The sequence below is a fragment of the Aulonocara stuartgranti genome (genome assembly GCF_965226115.1).
Source record: "Aulonocara stuartgranti genome assembly, chromosome: 11".
Classification (NCBI taxonomy): domain Eukaryota; kingdom Metazoa; phylum Chordata; class Actinopteri; order Cichliformes; family Cichlidae; genus Aulonocara; species Aulonocara stuartgranti.
The window spans coordinates 38,426,253-38,445,251 of NC_138947.1; the positions used below are offsets into that span (position 1 = coordinate 38,426,253).

Consider the following 18,999-nt stretch of genomic DNA (forward strand, 5'->3'; position numbering starts at 1 on the left):
ACACCATCACTCTGGAGCACCACGGAGTCCAGAGCAGCACAGAGAGTAGACTAGAGTCACAAGTCTCAACTGCACACTGTGTCACAACAGCAGACAGCCAGTACAGGGACAAGACAAACAGGTCTGGGTTGTTCCCTCACCTCGATGCCCCGCCCCACGGGCCTGTGGGAGACTTCCACAGATTTCTTCTTTTAGTTCAGCCACCGGCTGGCTAATAATCTGGATTTCATCCATTTTGAAATATAGCACTCGATTGGTTTAGAAGTTTACTGGGGAAAACAAGTAATTGATTTAGGCTGAATCATCCTTCTAATGATATATATCCCATGAGTGACATGCAGTAGTGTGAAAAAGTTTTCACCTGTCCTGATTTCCTGTTGTTTATTTTTTATGTTTGTCACACTAAAATGTTTCAAGAAAACATTTTTTATATTAGACAAAGATAACAAGAGTAAACACAAAATTAAAGCTGCAAGCAGCGTTATGAGGGCCCTTGCACCCCCGGCACGTCGAGACACTGCCAACACCTCAAACCGGCACGTCCGATGTGATGTCACATTGATGGATTTCATGCTTTTAATCACCAGCTAACATTTCATCTTATTCAACCAGGATTATAGTCATGCCACTAGGTGGCGCTCTAACCATTATTGACAAATAGCATAACAAACATTTCCAAGCTCGAGTCTCATCACACCTGCGACCTTTGGGAGAGATTGGACATTGTGTTTTTTAGTGACAGCAGATTACTGCTTTTTGCGAGTGATTGAAACTCTACGTGCCGCCATGACCACCCCGTTTCCCTGAACGGAAAAAGCTTCGCAATTTAACATCACAAAGGTCTTTAGATTCTACACACTGAAGAATGCTTCAATATGATGAAATCCCTTGGAGGAGTTCGTCAAAGTATGAGGCCTGAAAAGGGGGGAAAATGTCGCCAAAATTACACATTAATTTTAAAATGGCTGACTTCCTGTTGGATTTGGGATATTGCTCCAAGAGACTTTTTTGTACATCTTGATATCTCCTATAAGCTTACCAAGTGTCAGACTCATAGATGAAACACAGAGCAGGGGCTGATGTTTTGAAATATTGTAGGGGGCGCTGTGGAGCCATTTTGCGCTATTCAAGGAAAATGGTTACATAACAACAATGCCTTCATCCATTTGGAGGTGTGTGCCAAATTTCAAGCCTCTATAAACTTTCCAAGCCCCTCAAAAGCCACTTCATCTTTCATGATGAACCGCGTTGCCACCAGGGTGCGCCGTTCAGTTTAAAGTCACAATTTTTGCACTGAACCATCACGAAGGACTGATGGTGATATTCACCGCTTTTGAGGTGGCCACGATCAACCTGTGAAAATCAGTACAACAAAGTTAAAGCCATGACATTTCCTGTTGCCACTAGGTGGCGCTGTCCGTATTTCCGACAATGGGCACATCAATCTGTTCAGGGCGGGTCTGACATCATGCCTGTAAAGTCTGGTACTGATCAGACTGGATTTCATTGAGTTATACTAATTTGTTTCTTCATGGCGTGACATCAAAGTTCGCCACGCCGCTGGGGTCACACCCTTTCGTGAAAAGTCACAGTTTTCACTGTACCCCAAGACCAACTCCTTAAGGCTTTCCTGGAGAAATTTGAGGCTGCAGATGTCACCCATCACTATACTGTACCCCAAAGTGTAAAACATGACATTTCCTGTTCCCACTAGGTGGCGCTGTCCTTGATGTCAAATATGGCAGTTGAAATATGTTCAGGGGTGGAGCCTTATCATATGTGTTCACTTTGGTCAAGGTCAGAAAATGTATGACAAAATGAGAGGCAATAAGATTTTCATGGCGAGTCATCGAAATTCGCCATGGCGCCACGGCCTCATAGTATTGTGAAAACTCAAAAGCTCCGCAATTTAACATGGCACAAGGGTGTAGTTGACACTGTCCAAATTTGAAGTTTATAGGACCAAATCCCAAGGAGGAGTTCGTTAAAGTTCGAGGCATGGAAACGGCAAAATTAGAGCCAAAATGTCACCTTCTCTTCCAAATGGCGGACTTCCTGTTGGGTTTGCGTCAATGGGCCCACAGACTTTTTTGTTAGTCTAGGAATGATACACATGTGTGCCAAATTTCATACATGTAGCTCAAACCATGTGGTCGTAGGGCTGCATTTAACAAGGCATAGGTGGCGCTCTAGAGCCATTTCCCAGTGCTCATAAGTAAAACCATTAAAATACAAAATTTTTCACCAGACCTGGCATGTGTGCAAAATTTCATGAGTTTTTGAGCATGTTTAGGCCCTCAAAAAGGCCCTTGTTTGGGGTGAATAATAATAAGAAACGGAGCAGATACAATAGGGCCTTCGCACTCTCAGTGCTCGGGCCCTAATAAGGTGCAAACCTACATGTCCTACGTGAAAAGTGACTGCTCCTTAAACCTACTAACTGCTTGGGCGCCCTCAGCAGCAACAACTGCAATCCAGCGTTTGTGATCACTCCAATGAGTCTTTAAAGCGCTGTGGAGGACTTTGGGCCTACTTTGGAGAATTGGAGGGTTTTTAAGCATGAACCGCCTCTTTGAAGGTCACGCCACAGCACCTTTGGATCAGGCCACTCCAAAGTCTTCATTTCAATTTGTTTAAGCTATTCTTGGCTTGGATTTTTGTTCCCATTAATAATAAACACCTTAATTCAGAAACTGCATTTTGCGTTCACTTGCATTATCTTTGTCCAATATTTACATTTGTTCGATGATCCGAAACGTTTAAGTGTGACAAACATACAGAAAAATAGGAGATCAGGGAGGCGGCAAACACGTGTGAGCTCATCCTCTACAGCAGGGGTGTCAAACTCAAATACACAGTGGGCCAAAATTCAAAACTGGAACAAAGTCGCGGGCTAACGTTAATATTCATTGAAATATATTTATTCCTCCAGATATAAGAATGAATCTCATGGACTCAAACACGTTTTGCTGAAAAACTGAATATGGAACAAGCAAAGCTTAATACTAAACAAACAGTGTTGGTCAAGTTACTTGAAAAAAGTAATCAGTAACTAATTACTGATTACTTCCCCAAAAAAGTAATCCCGTTACTTTACTGATTACTTATTTTCAAAAGTAATTAATTACTTAGTTACTTAGTTACTTTTTAAAAACACGATTTACAACCTGAATAGGTGATAAAGTGATAGATCTTTCAGCCCAATTCTACTTTTTCTACATAATCCATCATACAAAATGTAATCAAATGGAAAAGTCTCTTTTTAAAACTTGTTTTATTAGTTTTAATCTTTTAACTTTATGCATCAAGCAAACATTTAATTATATGCAACATTCTCTGACTGGAAGAAATTTGTTTAACATTTAAACCTATTTTCTGCACATTCCAGCACATAAAATAAAATAGTTTTTGTGTGTTTACACTCAGTCTTTCAAATAGATGCAAGTAAAACACAGCAGAAAATAAATAAAGTCAAAGACTCAGCGGTCCTGTTGCTCTATTTTCACCTGTAAAGCAGGAGTGGGGCAGGCGGAGGTTTACCCTGGTGCAGGTGTGCCGCGGTCAGTGGAAGAATCCGCGAGTTTCTCTGTGAGTTTCCCATTACGTCGTAGCTACTCGGTGCTTGTTGGAAGTTTAGGGGTTTTTTCGCTGTAAAAAGAAGTTTTCTTCCCACGCACAGCGGACACTAATGTTTTTGTCACTTTTTATGGAATCAAGCTCAAAGTAAGGTCAGTACTTCCACGCTTTAAACGCTGCACGCTCATACTCTCTCTGCACTCGATATATGATCCACTGTTGATCTGCACACAGCTGTTGTCACTAACGGCGCACTCGCTTACGTCACTGTCATGAGACACTCGCAAAAAATCACAGTTTTAGTAACGCAGTAACGCAGCGTTCCTACGGGAAAGTAACGGTAATCTAATTACCGTTTTTGCAATAGTAATCCCTTACTTTACTCGTTACTTGAAAAAGTAATCAGATTACAGTAACGCATTACTGCCCATCTCTGTAAACAATATATATATTAGCTGTATAATACCAGTAGGCCAGCTCTAATAGTAATTTGGTATGGCTTCATGGGGCCAGATTTGACGCCTATGCTCTACAGTGTTACATGAACGTGACTCCACACCAGAAAGATTTATACCTACATATTTAATGTCAGCTGACTGTAGTGGAGTGGTGGTTTTGAAACTTATCTTTAAGTGTGATCCTCTTTAGGAGCGAGGTTTGTGAGTTCCTGTGAAACAGTGATGCATCATCAGCATACGGGCTTATTATGGTCTGTATTTTCAGACTGCTGCTGGTGGCTCGATAAAAATAACAAAAGCGAGTGGACTGGATACCCTCTGCCTGCTGTGAAGATCATAAACACAGATCCATAATGTAGCGATTCTCAGTCTGTAATAGTGTTGGGCACAGTGAAGCTTGTTTTTCTGCTAATTAAAATGGCTACGACTCTTTGTTTTGAGTTGCAACAGGCTGAGAATGTGTGAAGGAGCTGTGGCGTGTGCACGTTTCAGACACGTGCGTCTCCTGTAGTGAGACAACAGCAGTCGTTTACCTGATCACTCACTTTTCCCTGGAATCAACTCCACGTACAACCAGTGTTGAAAAACCTCATTGTGGTCACGTGTAAACCAACTGGTGCAGTGCTGAATGTTCACTAAAGGTCGTCACCTTTTACATCATATATATCAATACATCAGTGTACATCACATATATATGACGTAAAAGGTGACGAGGGGAATAAGGCACTGCAACCTTCCAAGAACCGTTCTGAGTGACCAGAAATGTTACTGTATCATTTTTATATTTATTTTATATACATTGATATTTATATAAAAATAAGGTTGAGTAGTAGAACATCCATTATGCACAAAATTACTTACGCTGTACTTAAAAGTACTTACAGTACAATTTGTCTTATTTCCTGAGAAATACCTGAAAGAAAGACAAGTTTAAGTGACCCCATAAAACATTGTGTGTGTTACCAGCAACCACAGAAATGCATATTTAAAGACGACCACGTTCACTTCCTGGTTTGTCGGGAGCAGCTCCTGAATCTGTTTGGCTGATAGCAGTTAAAGTGTCATGAGCTGTGTGGCAGGCAGGGGTAGGACCCAACTGCAGGACTCAGAGACTCGAAGCAGAAGCTTTATTTGCTGTGAAAGATTAACTAAAAACAAAGTACATGAAGAAAGAAACAAAAGGTTAACTCGAGTCTTGAACTCGGGATACATGACAAGAACCAACTGCTAACGTGGAAACGACAATGAACGTGTTGAGATTGAAGACTTGAATACATGATAACAAGGGGACACAGCTGGGACTGATCAGACCTGACGAGACAGGCAGGAAGCAAAACTAAATATACTGAACACAGGAAGAAGGACTACCACAATAAAACAGGAAACAGTCGACACACACAGAGAACAGGGGGAGTGACACAGCAGGAGACAGAACTTAACATGCACGAGAGACATGGCAGCAGACACTGCACAGAGCCACGAACAATACTAAACACGAGGATATAAAAGCAGGACACAGACACTGGGTGGACGACCCAGGACCACGACAACAAAACAAGAGCACGACCATCGGAACCAAAAGCAGGGAGATAAACTAAACCTTAGAAAATTGTTCAAACCATAATCTCAAAAAGACAAAAACATGAACCCTGACATAATCTGAAGTACCGTCCATGTGCAGCCACTATCTTACACATTCACACCGAAGAAATCCCCGAGATTACTCACAGGGCTGCGAAAGGCTCGTAGTGAGCCGCATGTCAGGCTTCTTTCTCTAGCAGGCTGCAGTGGAGGCGGTGAACAGCTGCAACTCTAACATCTGTCTCGAGCTCTGCCCCCCCAGCCGATTGGCTCTTCCAGCCTTCTTGTCAGGTACTCAGTCGTGTTAATGAGCCAATCTGAGGTATGTTAGGGAAACGATGCTGACGTGACAAAAGTTAACAGTTAACAAATAAAACCAAACCCATGCAAATGCACCACAATAAGAAAAACATGCACATCACAGCAACATGAAGGTTCTGCCTGATGACACCCATCATTACTTTGTCCAGCTTAAAGCAGGCAGTACTCACAACAATGCATGGAAGAACAAGCTGCAATAATATATAAACAATAATAAAGATTTAGATCATATTTGAATGATTGTAAAGCATTTGTATTAATAAAGGTTTAAATCTTAATAGTGTGAACACTGCTTCAGCATTCTGCTGCTACTAATAATAATAAGTGCTGTTCATGTGCAGGAAATAATCACTCCGCTGATTTACAACTCTTTAAGGAGAAAATCAGTCCTGAGAAATCTACATGTATTTGCTGACTGTCAGAAAAATTGTGTACATTTTATGTATATTTGGAGTGATGCAACATCCTTCATCTATATCCTTCAAGCTCGGTCCTCTACCAGAGGCCTGGGAGCTTGAGGGTCCTGCAGCATCTTAGCTGTTCCCAGGACGGCGCTCTTCTGGACAGAGATCTCCGCTGTTGTTCCCGGGATCTGCTGGAGCCACTCGCCCAGGTTCGGGGACACTGCTCTGAGTGCTCCGATTACCTCGGGGACCACTGTTACCTTCACCCCCATGTTCTCGTTCTTCCTGATGCGGCCATCATCACTACAGCTCTCTTCTTCTGCTTGTCCACCACCGCTGTGTCCGGTTAGCCATCACCATTCGTCTGTATCTGGAAACCCCATCGGAACCGTTATCAACCACTCTTCCTTATTATATCTCTCCACCTGTTTCCTTACCTTAATTTCACTTACCTCCACCTCGTCCTTACTCTGTTGTTGGGACTGCTGTCCTTCTGCCGGCACTTCACAGCTGCAGCTACAACAGCAGCCTCCTGTGGCTGTGGGCTCCTTGTGAGATCTTGCTTGTCCTGTTATTAGCAGCAGCAGCAGCTAACATGTTGGTTCATTTGGTACACTTTGCTATATCGATCTTTGTTTTTCTCTCTTAGCTTTTCGTCACTTCTTCCACACCAAACTGTGCAGGCTGTGGTTTTTTCAGTAAACAATAAAATACCAAAAATGAAAAATATGTGATTTCATAGTTTTATATTATAATTATTTGGCTACACAGATTAATCTGAGGTGGGCCCCAGCCATATAATCTTATGAGGTTCTTGACACAGTCATCCTTTTATTTGTTAGATCTTGATGAACACTCTAGTTCAGGGGTGTCCAACTCCAGGCCTCGAGGACACAACAAGTCCTGCAGGTTTTAGACGTGTCCTTGATCCATCACAGCTGATTCAAATGGCTGAATGACCTCCTCAACATGTCCTGAAGTTCTCCAGAGGCCTGGGAATGAGCTCATCATGTGACTCGGGTGTGTTGACCCAGGGTGAGATCTAAAACCTGCAGGACACCGGCCCTCGAGGCCTGGAGTTGGACACCCCAGGTCAAATTTATATGCACAAGTTTCTCCTTGCTGTTGTCGTACTGAAAGAGATTACATTTGCCTCTCATTACATCTGAGAGAGGCAGTCGATTGTTTACTAGTAAACAATCTTAAACTTTTAATCAAAACTATAAAAATCTAAAATATAACCAAATAATGATTCTTCAAGAACTCTGTGCAAACAGAATAAGTTCTTCCTTTCACCTCCTGGTGAAATACATTTAAAAAGCTGGTGTACAACACTACAGAGTACTAAGGTTACATTAAGAAAATATGTCATTGATCATGTTGAGAATAAAGTTGAAATTTCAAAGTTAAGTTGAAATGTGCAGACTGAAGTTGTTTGGAGACAAACAGCCAGTTTCTGCAGCTGAGTCAGCTTTAGTTTCTCTCACTGTGGTGATGAGAAATCTGCACATTTCAGCTTTCTACTCAAAATGATTCTTTTTAAACACACGTACAGAAGCCTATTCATCACAGGAATGCCAGGAAGTGCAATGGAACGAAAATATTTATTCAGGTTCCTGTACTTGGTACAGCACACGACTGCAACAGGTGACCATGCTGGCTTTGTAAGGAACAGAGTGTGTGTGTGTGTGTGGTCCTGTATGCAGAATAAGTCTCAGAACTGGATTGGTTATCCAACCTCAACTACACCTCAGTGCAATCAGACACCCGAGGTCAACGTTGGAAAACTGTCAGTAAATCTGTTGGATAGTGTTGAAATCAAAGAGCAGCAGGGTCACAAACCAAGCAGCAGGTGAGCGCACATATGCAAACTACACAATAAAATACACAACGTCAGTCACATGGAGTGGGCCACTTTCATTGTTCTCTATTGGTGCAGACAATAAGAGAAACTCTGAGTTACCAAATACTGACAAAAACAGACCGACGAGCCAGTTTCAAACCTCTGACTCTGACTGAGAGTTTGGGATATTTATTGGATTGATTTGACAGAAGTAGTTCAAGGTTTACTTCAAAAAAAAAAAGGATTATGTTGACACAACAAGAACTTTCAAACATTTCCCCAAAGAATAAAACTTTGCCAATCAAAGAGTCAGAATCCCGACTGCCTCTTAATTCAGTGCACGTATGACGCTGCTGAGCATCGACTGCAGCAGCGTCATAGAAACATCTTATTAGTTGTTGGAGGTGGTTAAACCCTGACACGAAGCACAGCATGCACACCATAAAGGACCACATTAACTGTGAACCTGATTGAATCACCAGCTGGGAAAAGTCATTACGTGTGGCACAAACAGCACAATTTACAGGATGAACTGAAGTGTTATAGTTATTACATGGGTCGCATCACACTGGTGCACAAGAGCGACCAGCGAGGTGAGAAGAAGAATGTCCGAGCGCACTGGAAGGATCCATAACTTAGGCTGCTACAGCAAGACGGGTCCTGCAGGGCCCGCGCTGTTAGCTTGATTTAACTCAGCTGTCCTCCACTCTGTACAAGCTGTCGACCCAAAGTCCTTACAGCAACCTGCAATACTTTGTGTAAAGTACCAGAATAATGAGCACTCATGATGAGGCTGAAAGCAGTTCATTACTGGGAGGGATTGGGCTCATCGTTATTGGTAAAGAAACATACTGCAAACGTCTATCAGCTGTTGAGGTTGTAATGACTTTGTGTTAAACAGAGGTTCAAAAATAAAGGATTGTTTTCCACAGTGCAGACGAGCTTTCTGTTGGAGGCTATGAAGGTGGATCTTTGAAAGGTTAAATATTAACCATATCCATGTGGCAAAGTCAAACTCTGGAATTCAATACAAAAAATGTAATAGTTGTTCTGAGACATTAAATGCATACAGTACAGGAGCACAGGATGTGAGGGGGACGCAGCAAAGCCTGCAGTCTGGAATTTGGCAGCTGAAGTCCGTGGCCTGCTCCGGGCTCAGTCGTTGATCAAAGCCAGGATCATGCTGGAAAACACAAGTCGGATATGTGAGTGCAAACAGCGAAGACAGCCCTGGACGTGTTAGCAAAGTGTGCGTGTGTCACCTGTACAAATAGATGAAGAAGCAGAGCAGGTGGTAACCCAGTTTAATCATGGCCTCCTTCATGTGAGACTTGAGCAGACCTCGGTTGTGGATCTCCGTTGGGTCAAACACTCCCATGTTCCCCATTGGAACCTTCAAGTACCTGCAGGGTGAAACGGATCAAGATGACACACCCGGCAGACTCTAAACACCAGTACGACTGTTCCAGCTGATCGTCTGTGACCGACGGTTTAGTCACTGGTTAGTACTGTTAAGGTGTCTGCTGGTCCCGACACAGTATAACCCTGCTCTTTGATAGAACATGAGAAGGAAGAGCTTCTGCCACTCGCCTGATGAAACGATTCATTTGTCGCTCTTTGTGTAAAGGTCTGAATAACGGTACAGTACATCCAAACCTTTATTTTGGTAACCAACTGCAGTTCCTCAGCTTTCTAGATGTATGAAGAAAGTCCACGAGAGTCTGAGAGCAAAGTGCTCTAATGGTCATTAAGATAAGATTCAACACATTGTATACTGCAGCGCAGTACCTGTAACACCTACAGCTGCTCTAATAGGATATTATGGTCGACAGTATCGAGCGCTGCACTGAGGTCTAGCAGGACAAGCACAGAGATGAGTCCACTGTCAGAGGCCATAAGAAGATCATTTGTAACCTTCACTAAAGCTGTTTCTGTGCTGTGATGAGCTCTGAAACCTGACTGAAACTCTTCAAATAAACCTCTGCAGATGATCTGTTAGCTGTTTGACAACTACTCTTTCAAGGATGTTTGATATAAAGGAAGGTGGGAGATTGGCCTATAATTAGCTAAGACTGCTGGGTCTAGAGATGCTTTTTGAGTAAAGGTTTAACTACAGCCAGCTTGAAGGCCTGTGGTACATAGCCGATCATTAGAGATAGGTTGAGCATATTTAAGATCGAAGAATTAATTAATGGCAGGACTTCTTGTAGGAACGAGCTCTGACTTTTGTCAGGTCTGTGTAGGTTCTCGGGTCATGCTAGTCTTAAGCTTGGAAAGCTCGACTCCTTTAAGAAATAAGTGCTTAAAGTTTTACATGTTTTGTGCCAGTACAGAACATGACATCATCTGATTGGTTAGTTGCTGCTAATGGACTTGCATTAGTTTATTAGCCAACTAGTGACAGAACCAATAACGAGGAGTTTCGTGTTAACAAATATAAGGACGTACTGTCCACTTTCACTCCGTCTTCAGCAGTAAGTGCTTCAGGAAACAGGAGCATCCAGCTGTTAGCTGTAATGTTGGGTTTTATACAGTGGGCTTAAATGAGAGGTGTGTAGAGGAGCCTGTTTGAGTCTGATTTTCCTCATGTGGCTGGATGCAGCGAGCGGTGCAGTCAGCCCATGTGATCAGCTCTATTTCAATCGTCTCCCAAGCAAAACAGTAAAACAACAGGTTCCTACGTGCACACCACAAACAACTATGTATCTTGTTGAAGCACAACTGGGAAAAATAGGTCGATGCGTGCAATCGGAAAAAAGAAATAAAATGGTGACTGCGAGGAAGAGACACGATCTGAACTGTCTGGTGTGCTTGAGAGAGACTGTATGAAATGACAACGACTGCATTGCTTTGCCTGGAGATCGTACGGCTTGGTGCATCCAGCCTGGCGAGGAACATACCAGCGTCACAGTCCAGCTGGTTGGTCTGGTGACTCAAACAGGCTCTCCTCCACACAGGTCTCATTTATAAAGTGCTTTACAGAACCGAACATACAGCTAACACTTCCTGTTTCAGTGCAGCAGTGCACACTGCTGTACCAAGGGACAATACAACAGTGATGCCCACAGACTCATTTTGAGTTTTGGTCACTAGTCTGCTAACAAATGAATGTAAGCAGCATTAGCACCAGCCAACCTGGTGACATCATGATCTGTACCGACACTAGATGGCACTAAACATGTTTTAAAGCACTTGTTTCTTAAATCCAGCGACACAGACAGTTATTCATGTTAGCCTGTATACATGTAGTGTTTCAGGTCCACTTTAAATATTGGGATTTTTATCTTTTGGCTTTAGAACCAATCATTGCTGCTTTAATTATTTTTCCAACCACGTGACATAAAAGGAACAACTACAAAAGAGAAAGGATCCCGACATGCACGTGTAGCCGTGGTGGACCTAACTGATGCTGAGACTGGATGGGCATACCTGTAAATGTTCCAGGCTGCTACAGGCAGGTTGAGGAGGAGGATGAACCAGTGCATCGAGACCAACATGAGCATGGTGGAAAGACACTGGGCAACCATCTCTGGAATTACCCACTAAACATCAAACAAACATTTGAATTACAGATTAGAAATCTGAGTGTGAAAATGATCTTTACAGTCGGTTACAAAAAGAAAAGCGATGATTATTTCATAAACGACGGGGGGTAAAAGATCAACTGCATCATCAACCATATCTATGAAATCAATAAGACAACTTACTTTGTTCAGCTTGGAACAGCAGGCTCTAGCATTGATGTAGTCACATTCTAGGTCAGACAAGGTTATAATCTATATTTCAAGTTAAGGTACAATGTGCTGTGAAAAGGATGTTGCATTCAGGACCTCGACTGGCTCCTTCGATTATCCTTTAAAATATATACATACATATTAAGGATGTGCTGGACTGGCCTCATTTTTCATCGCCGATCGGTCCAGCAACAGTGGACCCACGCACCGCAGCGCTGCGTGGGTCACCCAGCGCTGCGTGGGACTGAAATATAAAAGCCGACAGTGTGAAATGAAACTATCAGTACAGAGATATTTGCAGATAGCGGCTCTTCGTGACTGCTAACTCAAAACACTCTACAAACTTTCATACACTTATTCCGTCACACAAGCCCGACTACAACGCTCATAACAAGGCGGCTAACAAGCTAGCTGGCTGCTATTAAATTAGCTTTTTTATACGGAGAAGACTTCAGCAAAGCTCTCGGACAGAAAACCGCTTTGACGCAGACGAGTACCGTCGCCCGACTCACTGAATCGAAAAGGATACGAAGTAAACGGAGAGGAAAATCAGCGCACAACAATCCACAAGAGACAAAATGAACACTGCCGCTTCCATGTTCCCTTTTCCGCAAGTAGTTTTTATTTCCGGACAGTTGACGCGTTTGTGCTGCCGGGAGTTGTGACAGTGTCAATGCAGTGCTGCCACCTAGCGGACTGGAGTGGACATGGTTGACTCAAGACAACCATGGATCCAGACAAACTGTAACAGTGTTTTTTTTTTCTGTCAACACTGACTTAAAATAACGACGTAACATAACATAAAACCCAAAAAACGCACCTTTAGGAACTCCTGGCTGTCTCTGTATTTAACAAGACAGTAAACATCAAATAGCAAAAATATTATAAGGCGGCTTCAGCAGAACAGATGCTCGGTGTGCTGTTGGTTATGGGGAAATGGAGGCTGCAGGGGGGATGCGAGAATGCTAAAGCCTGGAGGCAGAAGCAAGAGGGAATTTTCTTTTATCCTAATCCAAATGGAGTTTGTAATAAGATAAGATAAGATAACCTTCATTAGTCCCACACGTGGGAAATTTGTTTTGTCACAGCAACTTCCTGCTGTGACAAAACAAATTTCCCACGTGCAAAAGTTGTATAGAAAAAATTAGAATACAATGAGAATAAAATACTGTACACAACTGTACAGAATAGAATAAAATAAAATACTATATACAGTAGAATAAAATAGAATGAAATATACAATAGGATAAAAATAGAATACAAATTCTATATACAACTGAGTAAAAATCCAACTTTGTCAGAAAAGAGTATTGAACTTCAGCGGAAGAAGGAAAAACGTTTTAAGAGCCAATAAGGAGGAAACACACTCAGGACAGTGTTATGGTCAGGACTCTTACATGCTATTGGTGTTTTATATTTTTTTGTTATTAAGATAAGACTTTATTGATCCCACAACGGGGAAATTTTTGCGTCACCTCAGCTCAAGTACAGATATATGAAGGAAATACAGAAATACAATTAAGTACAATCAATGAAAAAAAGTAAGATAATACACTATATACAATGGTAGCATACACAGTATGTGATTATGGATATGGTTGGAAATATGGAAGACATAAACTATATAGCTTGGAAGGTCATGGAGGGTCCATTATGCATGAAGTGGTGACCGTGGATGTTCACAGTGTCCAGTGACTTATGACATCGTGATTGAGGAGTTATAGAGCCTAACTGCTGTTGGGATGAATGATCTGTGAAAGCGCTCCTTCCTGCAGCGAGGGTGTTTCAGTCTCTGACTAAAGGAGCTGCTCAGCCCACTCACAGACTCATGCAGTGGGTGATGTGGGTTGTTCATGATGGATGTCAGCTTTACTAACATCCTCCCCTCACCAACCACCTCCACAGACTCCAGGGGACATCCCAGCACGGAGCCAGACCTCCGCACCAGTTTGTCAATCCTGCTCCTGTCCCTGTCCGTGCATCCACTCCCCCAGCAGGGCACTGCATAGAAAAGGGCAGATGCTACCACAGTGTCATAGAATAACAGAGTCCTGCAGACTCCGTAGGACCTCAGTCTCCTCAGCAGGTGGAGTCGACTCTTGCCCTTCTTATACAGGACGTCTGTATTTGTAGTCCAGTCCAGTTTCTTGTTGAGGTGAACACCCAGGTACTTATAAGAGTCCACTATCTCAATGTCTTTCCCTTGGATGTTCACCGGTGTTGCAGGGGGTGACTTCCTCCTGAAGTCTATGATCATCTCCTTTGTCTTGCCGGCGTTGATTTGGAGTACGTTGGTCTCACACCAGCCAACAAAGTCACTGATGATCCCCCTGTATTCCTGATCATTCCCGTCTGATACGCATCCAATGATGGCTGTATCATCTGAGAACTTCTGTAGATGGCAATCGTCCGAATTATAACAGAAGTCTGAACAGGAAAGGTGAGAGAACCGTGCCCTGTGGTGCCCCCGTGCTGCAGATTACCACCTCAGACACACAGTCATGGAGCCTCACATACTGTGGTCTGTTGGTAAGGTAGTCGATGGTCCATGCAGTCAGCTGTTTGCCTACTCCGGCTCCCTCCAGCTTCCCTCTCAGTAGTGCGGGTTGGATGGTGTTGAAAGCACTGGAGAAGTCAAAAAACATGATCCTCACAGTGCTCCCCGCCTGCTCTAAGTGAGAGAGGGATCGGTGTAGCAGGTAGATGACAGCGTCATCCACCCCAATTCCAGAACGGTAGGCGAACTGCAGGGGTCCAACACTGAGCCCACCAGTGGCTGAAGGTGGTGCAGGATGAGCCTTTCCATGGTCTTCATCAGATGAGAAGTCAAGGCAACAGGCCTGAAGTGGTTGGGCTCCCTGGGGTGTGCGATTTTTGGCACCGGAACCACACAGGAAGTCTTCCACAGTTCAGGAACCCTCTCCAGGCTCAGGCTCAGGTTGAAGATGTACAGGCCCACCTGACAGAGCTGGTCTGCACAGTCCCTGAGCAGTCTGGAGCAGATTCCATCCGGACCTGCTGCCTTCCTTGCCTTCGTCCTCTTGAGCTGATTTCTCACCTGATCAGCTGTGAAGTAGATGTGAGGCTGGGCTGGAGTGGGGGGTGGGGCTCGCTTCGTTGTGGATAGATGTGTGGATAGGGGTGAAGCAGAGTTGTGGTGAGAGGAGAGCTCAGGTGACAATGGCATTGCACCCGGAGTGGGGGGGCGGCAAATGGAGGGGGGTTAATGGAACCTGGGGGGTGGGATCGGTGATCAGTGGGCCATTGTCAAATCTGTTAAAAAACAGATTCAAGTCGTTAGCCCACCCCCGGCCAGCAGACACTGTGGCTCCTCCATTATCCTGGAAATGTCCAGAGATTTGTTTCATGTTCCTCCAGACTTCTTTGACGTTATAGTGCTAATTATTTTATTATTTTATTGTTGCGTTGTCTATGTTCTCTATCACTGTGTATGATGGTACAGTTCTACTTTGCTATAGCTGTGTGCTATAGATTATTCCTATTAGTGGTTTTTACCTGTGAACATAATCCCACACTTATATGACTCCGATGTTTTAGTGTAAATCATTTTATTGTTTTATTGTTTTATGTAAAGCACTTTGGCATGCCCCTGGCTTTTAATGTGCTATATAAATAAAGATTGTTGTTGTTGTTGTTGTTGTTTGACGTTTTTCTGTTGGAGTTGGTTTTCCATCTTCCTCCTGAAGCGCTCCTTGCCTTCTTGGATCTTGTATTTAAGATCCTTTTGGACTTTCTTCAGTTCCTCCTTGTCTCCCGACCAGAAAGCACTCTTCTTCTTGTTCAGCAGGGCCTTCAGTTCTGGGGTGACCCACGGTTTATTGTTTGAGAAACACTGTATCTTCTTGGTAGGCACAGTGTTCTCAACACAGAAATGAATGTAGTCCGCGATGCAGTGGGTGAGGGCGTCGATGTCCTCACCGTGAGGCTTGCAGAGTTCCTGCCAGTCTGTGCATTCAAAACAGTCTCTTAAGGCCTCAGTGCATTCCTCAGACCACACCCTTATCACCTTCTTCGTGGGGGGGTTCCTCTTCACCATGGGAGTGTAGGTGTGGTGGAGAAGGACCAGGTTGTGGTCTGAGTGGCCAAGCGGGGGGAGGGGTGATGCACTGTAAGCCTGCTTTGTGTTGGCAAACAATAGATCCAGGGTTTTGCTGTCCCTTGTATGTCAGTCAACGTACTGGGAGAAGTTTGGGAGAGTGACAGATAGTGAGGCATGATTGAAGTCCCCAGAAATAATAATGAGGGACTGCGGATGTGCCATCTGTAGCTGAGACAGTGGAGTGAATGTACTCACAGGCTGCTGTAGCGTCGGCCGAGGGTGGGATGTAAACAGTCAGCACAATAACGTGTGAAAATTCCCTGGCCAGGTGGTATGGCCGGACGCTAACTGCCAACAGTTCAATGTCTTTGGTACAGCTCTGTTCCTTCACAGTGATGTGCCCCGGGTTACACCATCTCTCACTGACAGACATTGCTAGTCCCCCACCTCTCCTCTTACCACTCTCCATTGCACTCCGGTGCTCTAACCAGTTGAAAGCCATCCAGAGTTATAACAGTCCGGTGTGTGGTCCATGAGCCATGTCTCAGTGAACAGGAGGAGGCTGCTCTGCTTGTACTCCCACTGCAGTCTGGTTAGCGCAATTAGCTCTTCCATCTTGTTGGGTAACGATCTTACATTACCCATGAGAATGGATGGAATGCTTGGTTTGTACCGTCTCCTTCTTTCCTGGTACTTCACTCCAGCCCTGCGTCCCCTCCTCCAACGTTGTAATTCCTTTGGAATCTTGGGTCGCTCCTCCGGGAGTACTTTCCTGTTGCCCAGTGCTAGCAGCTGCTCCGTACTGTAAACAATGGCTTGGCTTACAGATTCTCCAGAAGTGGTGGTAAAAAGTCCCAAAAAGAGTAGAAGACATACTACTACTCTCATGAAAATTTGTGGGTCCATGTCCCGTTGCACAACAAATAAAACACGACCAAGAGTGTCGGGTAAAAAAAGCTTAAAGCACAAGAAAAAACAGAAAGGAAAGGAAAAAGCTGGGAGCTGAGGAAACAGGCTGCCTACCGTGGCGCCATCTTGGATGGCGGATAGCCTGCAAAGTGGACATGCTACTGGAATGGATACCAGGAAACCAGGAGTTCCAGTTCCAGGAGATATTTTGTTTGGAGGAATTTTTCCCATTGACAAAGACGTGGGGACAAAGAACAAAACCTTTGCTCGACACCTGCAGTCTTCTATCAGGTAAGGTCTTAGTGTCAAGATGATCTGTTTCTCATCAGCTTCACAAATCGTGACTGTGTTGAGCATCCACTGAGTGGTAATTTGGCTCCTAAATGTTATTTTCACTATCTTCTAAGCCCATAACAGAATTCCATAATTAATATAATTCCTGCACAAAAAATAAATGGTAGAGAAAAATATGTACCAATGCATACTGTATCCAAGCACAAAAGCAGGCGACTGGATCTTGGGACGTTTACACATTTTGACGGACATGAAATCTTATGATCGAAATGTGAAGTTAACAAAACCATCACAGGGTCAAATATAAAAACACAGAAAACAGCAGTAAGTCTCAGTTAATTCAGACCTTTATGCTACAAACTGTGAGCCACCTCTGCTGGCACCTTATGACTCAGACTAACACATTACTGCAGATGCTACACCCATTAGTCCATCGATCTCCTGCTCCTTCCTTCCCTCACCCGTGGAAAAGGCGTGGGAAGATGCTAACTGTCATTGCAGCCAAAATATTTGGTCGTAAACCACCTTTGCATGAGCTCAATGAAGCCAAATGCATCATCTTAAAAACAGAAGAGCTGCGATCTTCAGACCGCAGAATTTGATTCTTGTCCTCTCGATGACTATAAAGTCCATCACCTACCACAATGAACAACAACAGATACACCGACCCCGAGGACAGCTGAGGCTTTGAACATGTGTTTCTTTGAGTGAAAAAATGATGATATGTCTATTCTAATAAAATCATTTTCAATTAATAAACCTTTGTTTAAACACATGGTGTGTTCTTCTTCTGCTTGATGGTTATTACTAATAACCCCCCACTATATATAACAATGTACAGCACAGTCTTACAGTAGGTCAGTGGTTCCCAAACTTTTTCGCTGGGCCCCCTTTGTTTTACAAGAAAAATGCCCCCCCCCCACATCCTCCAACCACACACCCCCATATTTTGCTCCATTGTGGTTTATTTCACACCACAAACATTTAGTAAATAATTAAGCAAATAAAAGTAATCTGCAATAAATTACAGGTAGCAATGAAATAAACTACTAACTCTTTTACGTCCACACCTACACGGGTATTTTTGAACACGCAGCTGTTTCATCCACGTAAACGGCGTTTCGAATCACCGAAAACAGATTTTTTTTTAAAACTCCTTTTTTGCGTTTACGTGTGGACGAGGAATACAGAGTTCGTCACCCAACGTCAGAGGTATGTGCCTTTTTCCACGTCACGCTGTGTGCACGTTATTGTTTACATGGGATGAACTGCAGAATAGCAGATAGAGACAAAATACTGTTAATCTGACTGTCTGCAGGTTTACACGCAGTTACTGTCCCTCTGTTTACAAAGGCAGAGGCGTCACGGTGGGATTATTTTACGTGTAGTTGTTTTTTCCTGTGTAATAATGTTCAACATTGCATCAATACATTTTTCAAAAAATGCCTTTCTGTGCAAAATGGGTTTAAACACAAAATCGTGGCAGGATCAGCCTGATATTATTTGTATCCAGCTGTAACTTTACTGTATAAAGAGCAAACATCTCCAACATGTCAGGAGCAGTTAGTCATTACAACAAGTGTTTGTGAACTAAAGATCAAGAATGTGGGATCCTGTTTGTCCGTGATTTGAAGCGCTGCTCCTGATGCAGGGGAAACCAGTCCTGCAGGGAGACCTACCTCAGCACCTGTGCAGGTGAAGCCAAAGGGAAGATTTTCTTCACCATATTTTCTAGTCTTTGGCTCAGAATGAAGTTGGTTTGGAAACATATGCAGCGACGCTTCATCTCCTGCTTTGCGTTTGTGTGGGCGCCTCGTCA

General features: G+C 43.5%; 1 protein-coding gene across 1 annotated transcript; it reads right to left on the minus strand.

The window, feature by feature from the left end:
• Nucleotides 1-7,925: 7,925 nt before the first annotated feature.
• Nucleotides 7,926-12,558, minus strand: cnih4 (cornichon family member 4). Its single transcript, XM_082552351.1, has 5 exons — nucleotides 12,447-12,558; nucleotides 11,891-11,959; nucleotides 11,613-11,725; nucleotides 9,446-9,586; nucleotides 7,926-9,366 (listed from the first exon to the last, which is right to left on the minus strand). The coding sequence occupies exons 1-5, from the start codon at nucleotides 12,513-12,515 to the stop codon at nucleotides 9,339-9,341; spliced, it is 420 nt and encodes a 139-aa protein (XP_082408477.1). The 5' UTR covers nucleotides 12,516-12,558; the 3' UTR covers nucleotides 7,926-9,338.
• Between the last annotated feature and the right edge of the window lie 6,441 nt (nucleotides 12,559-18,999).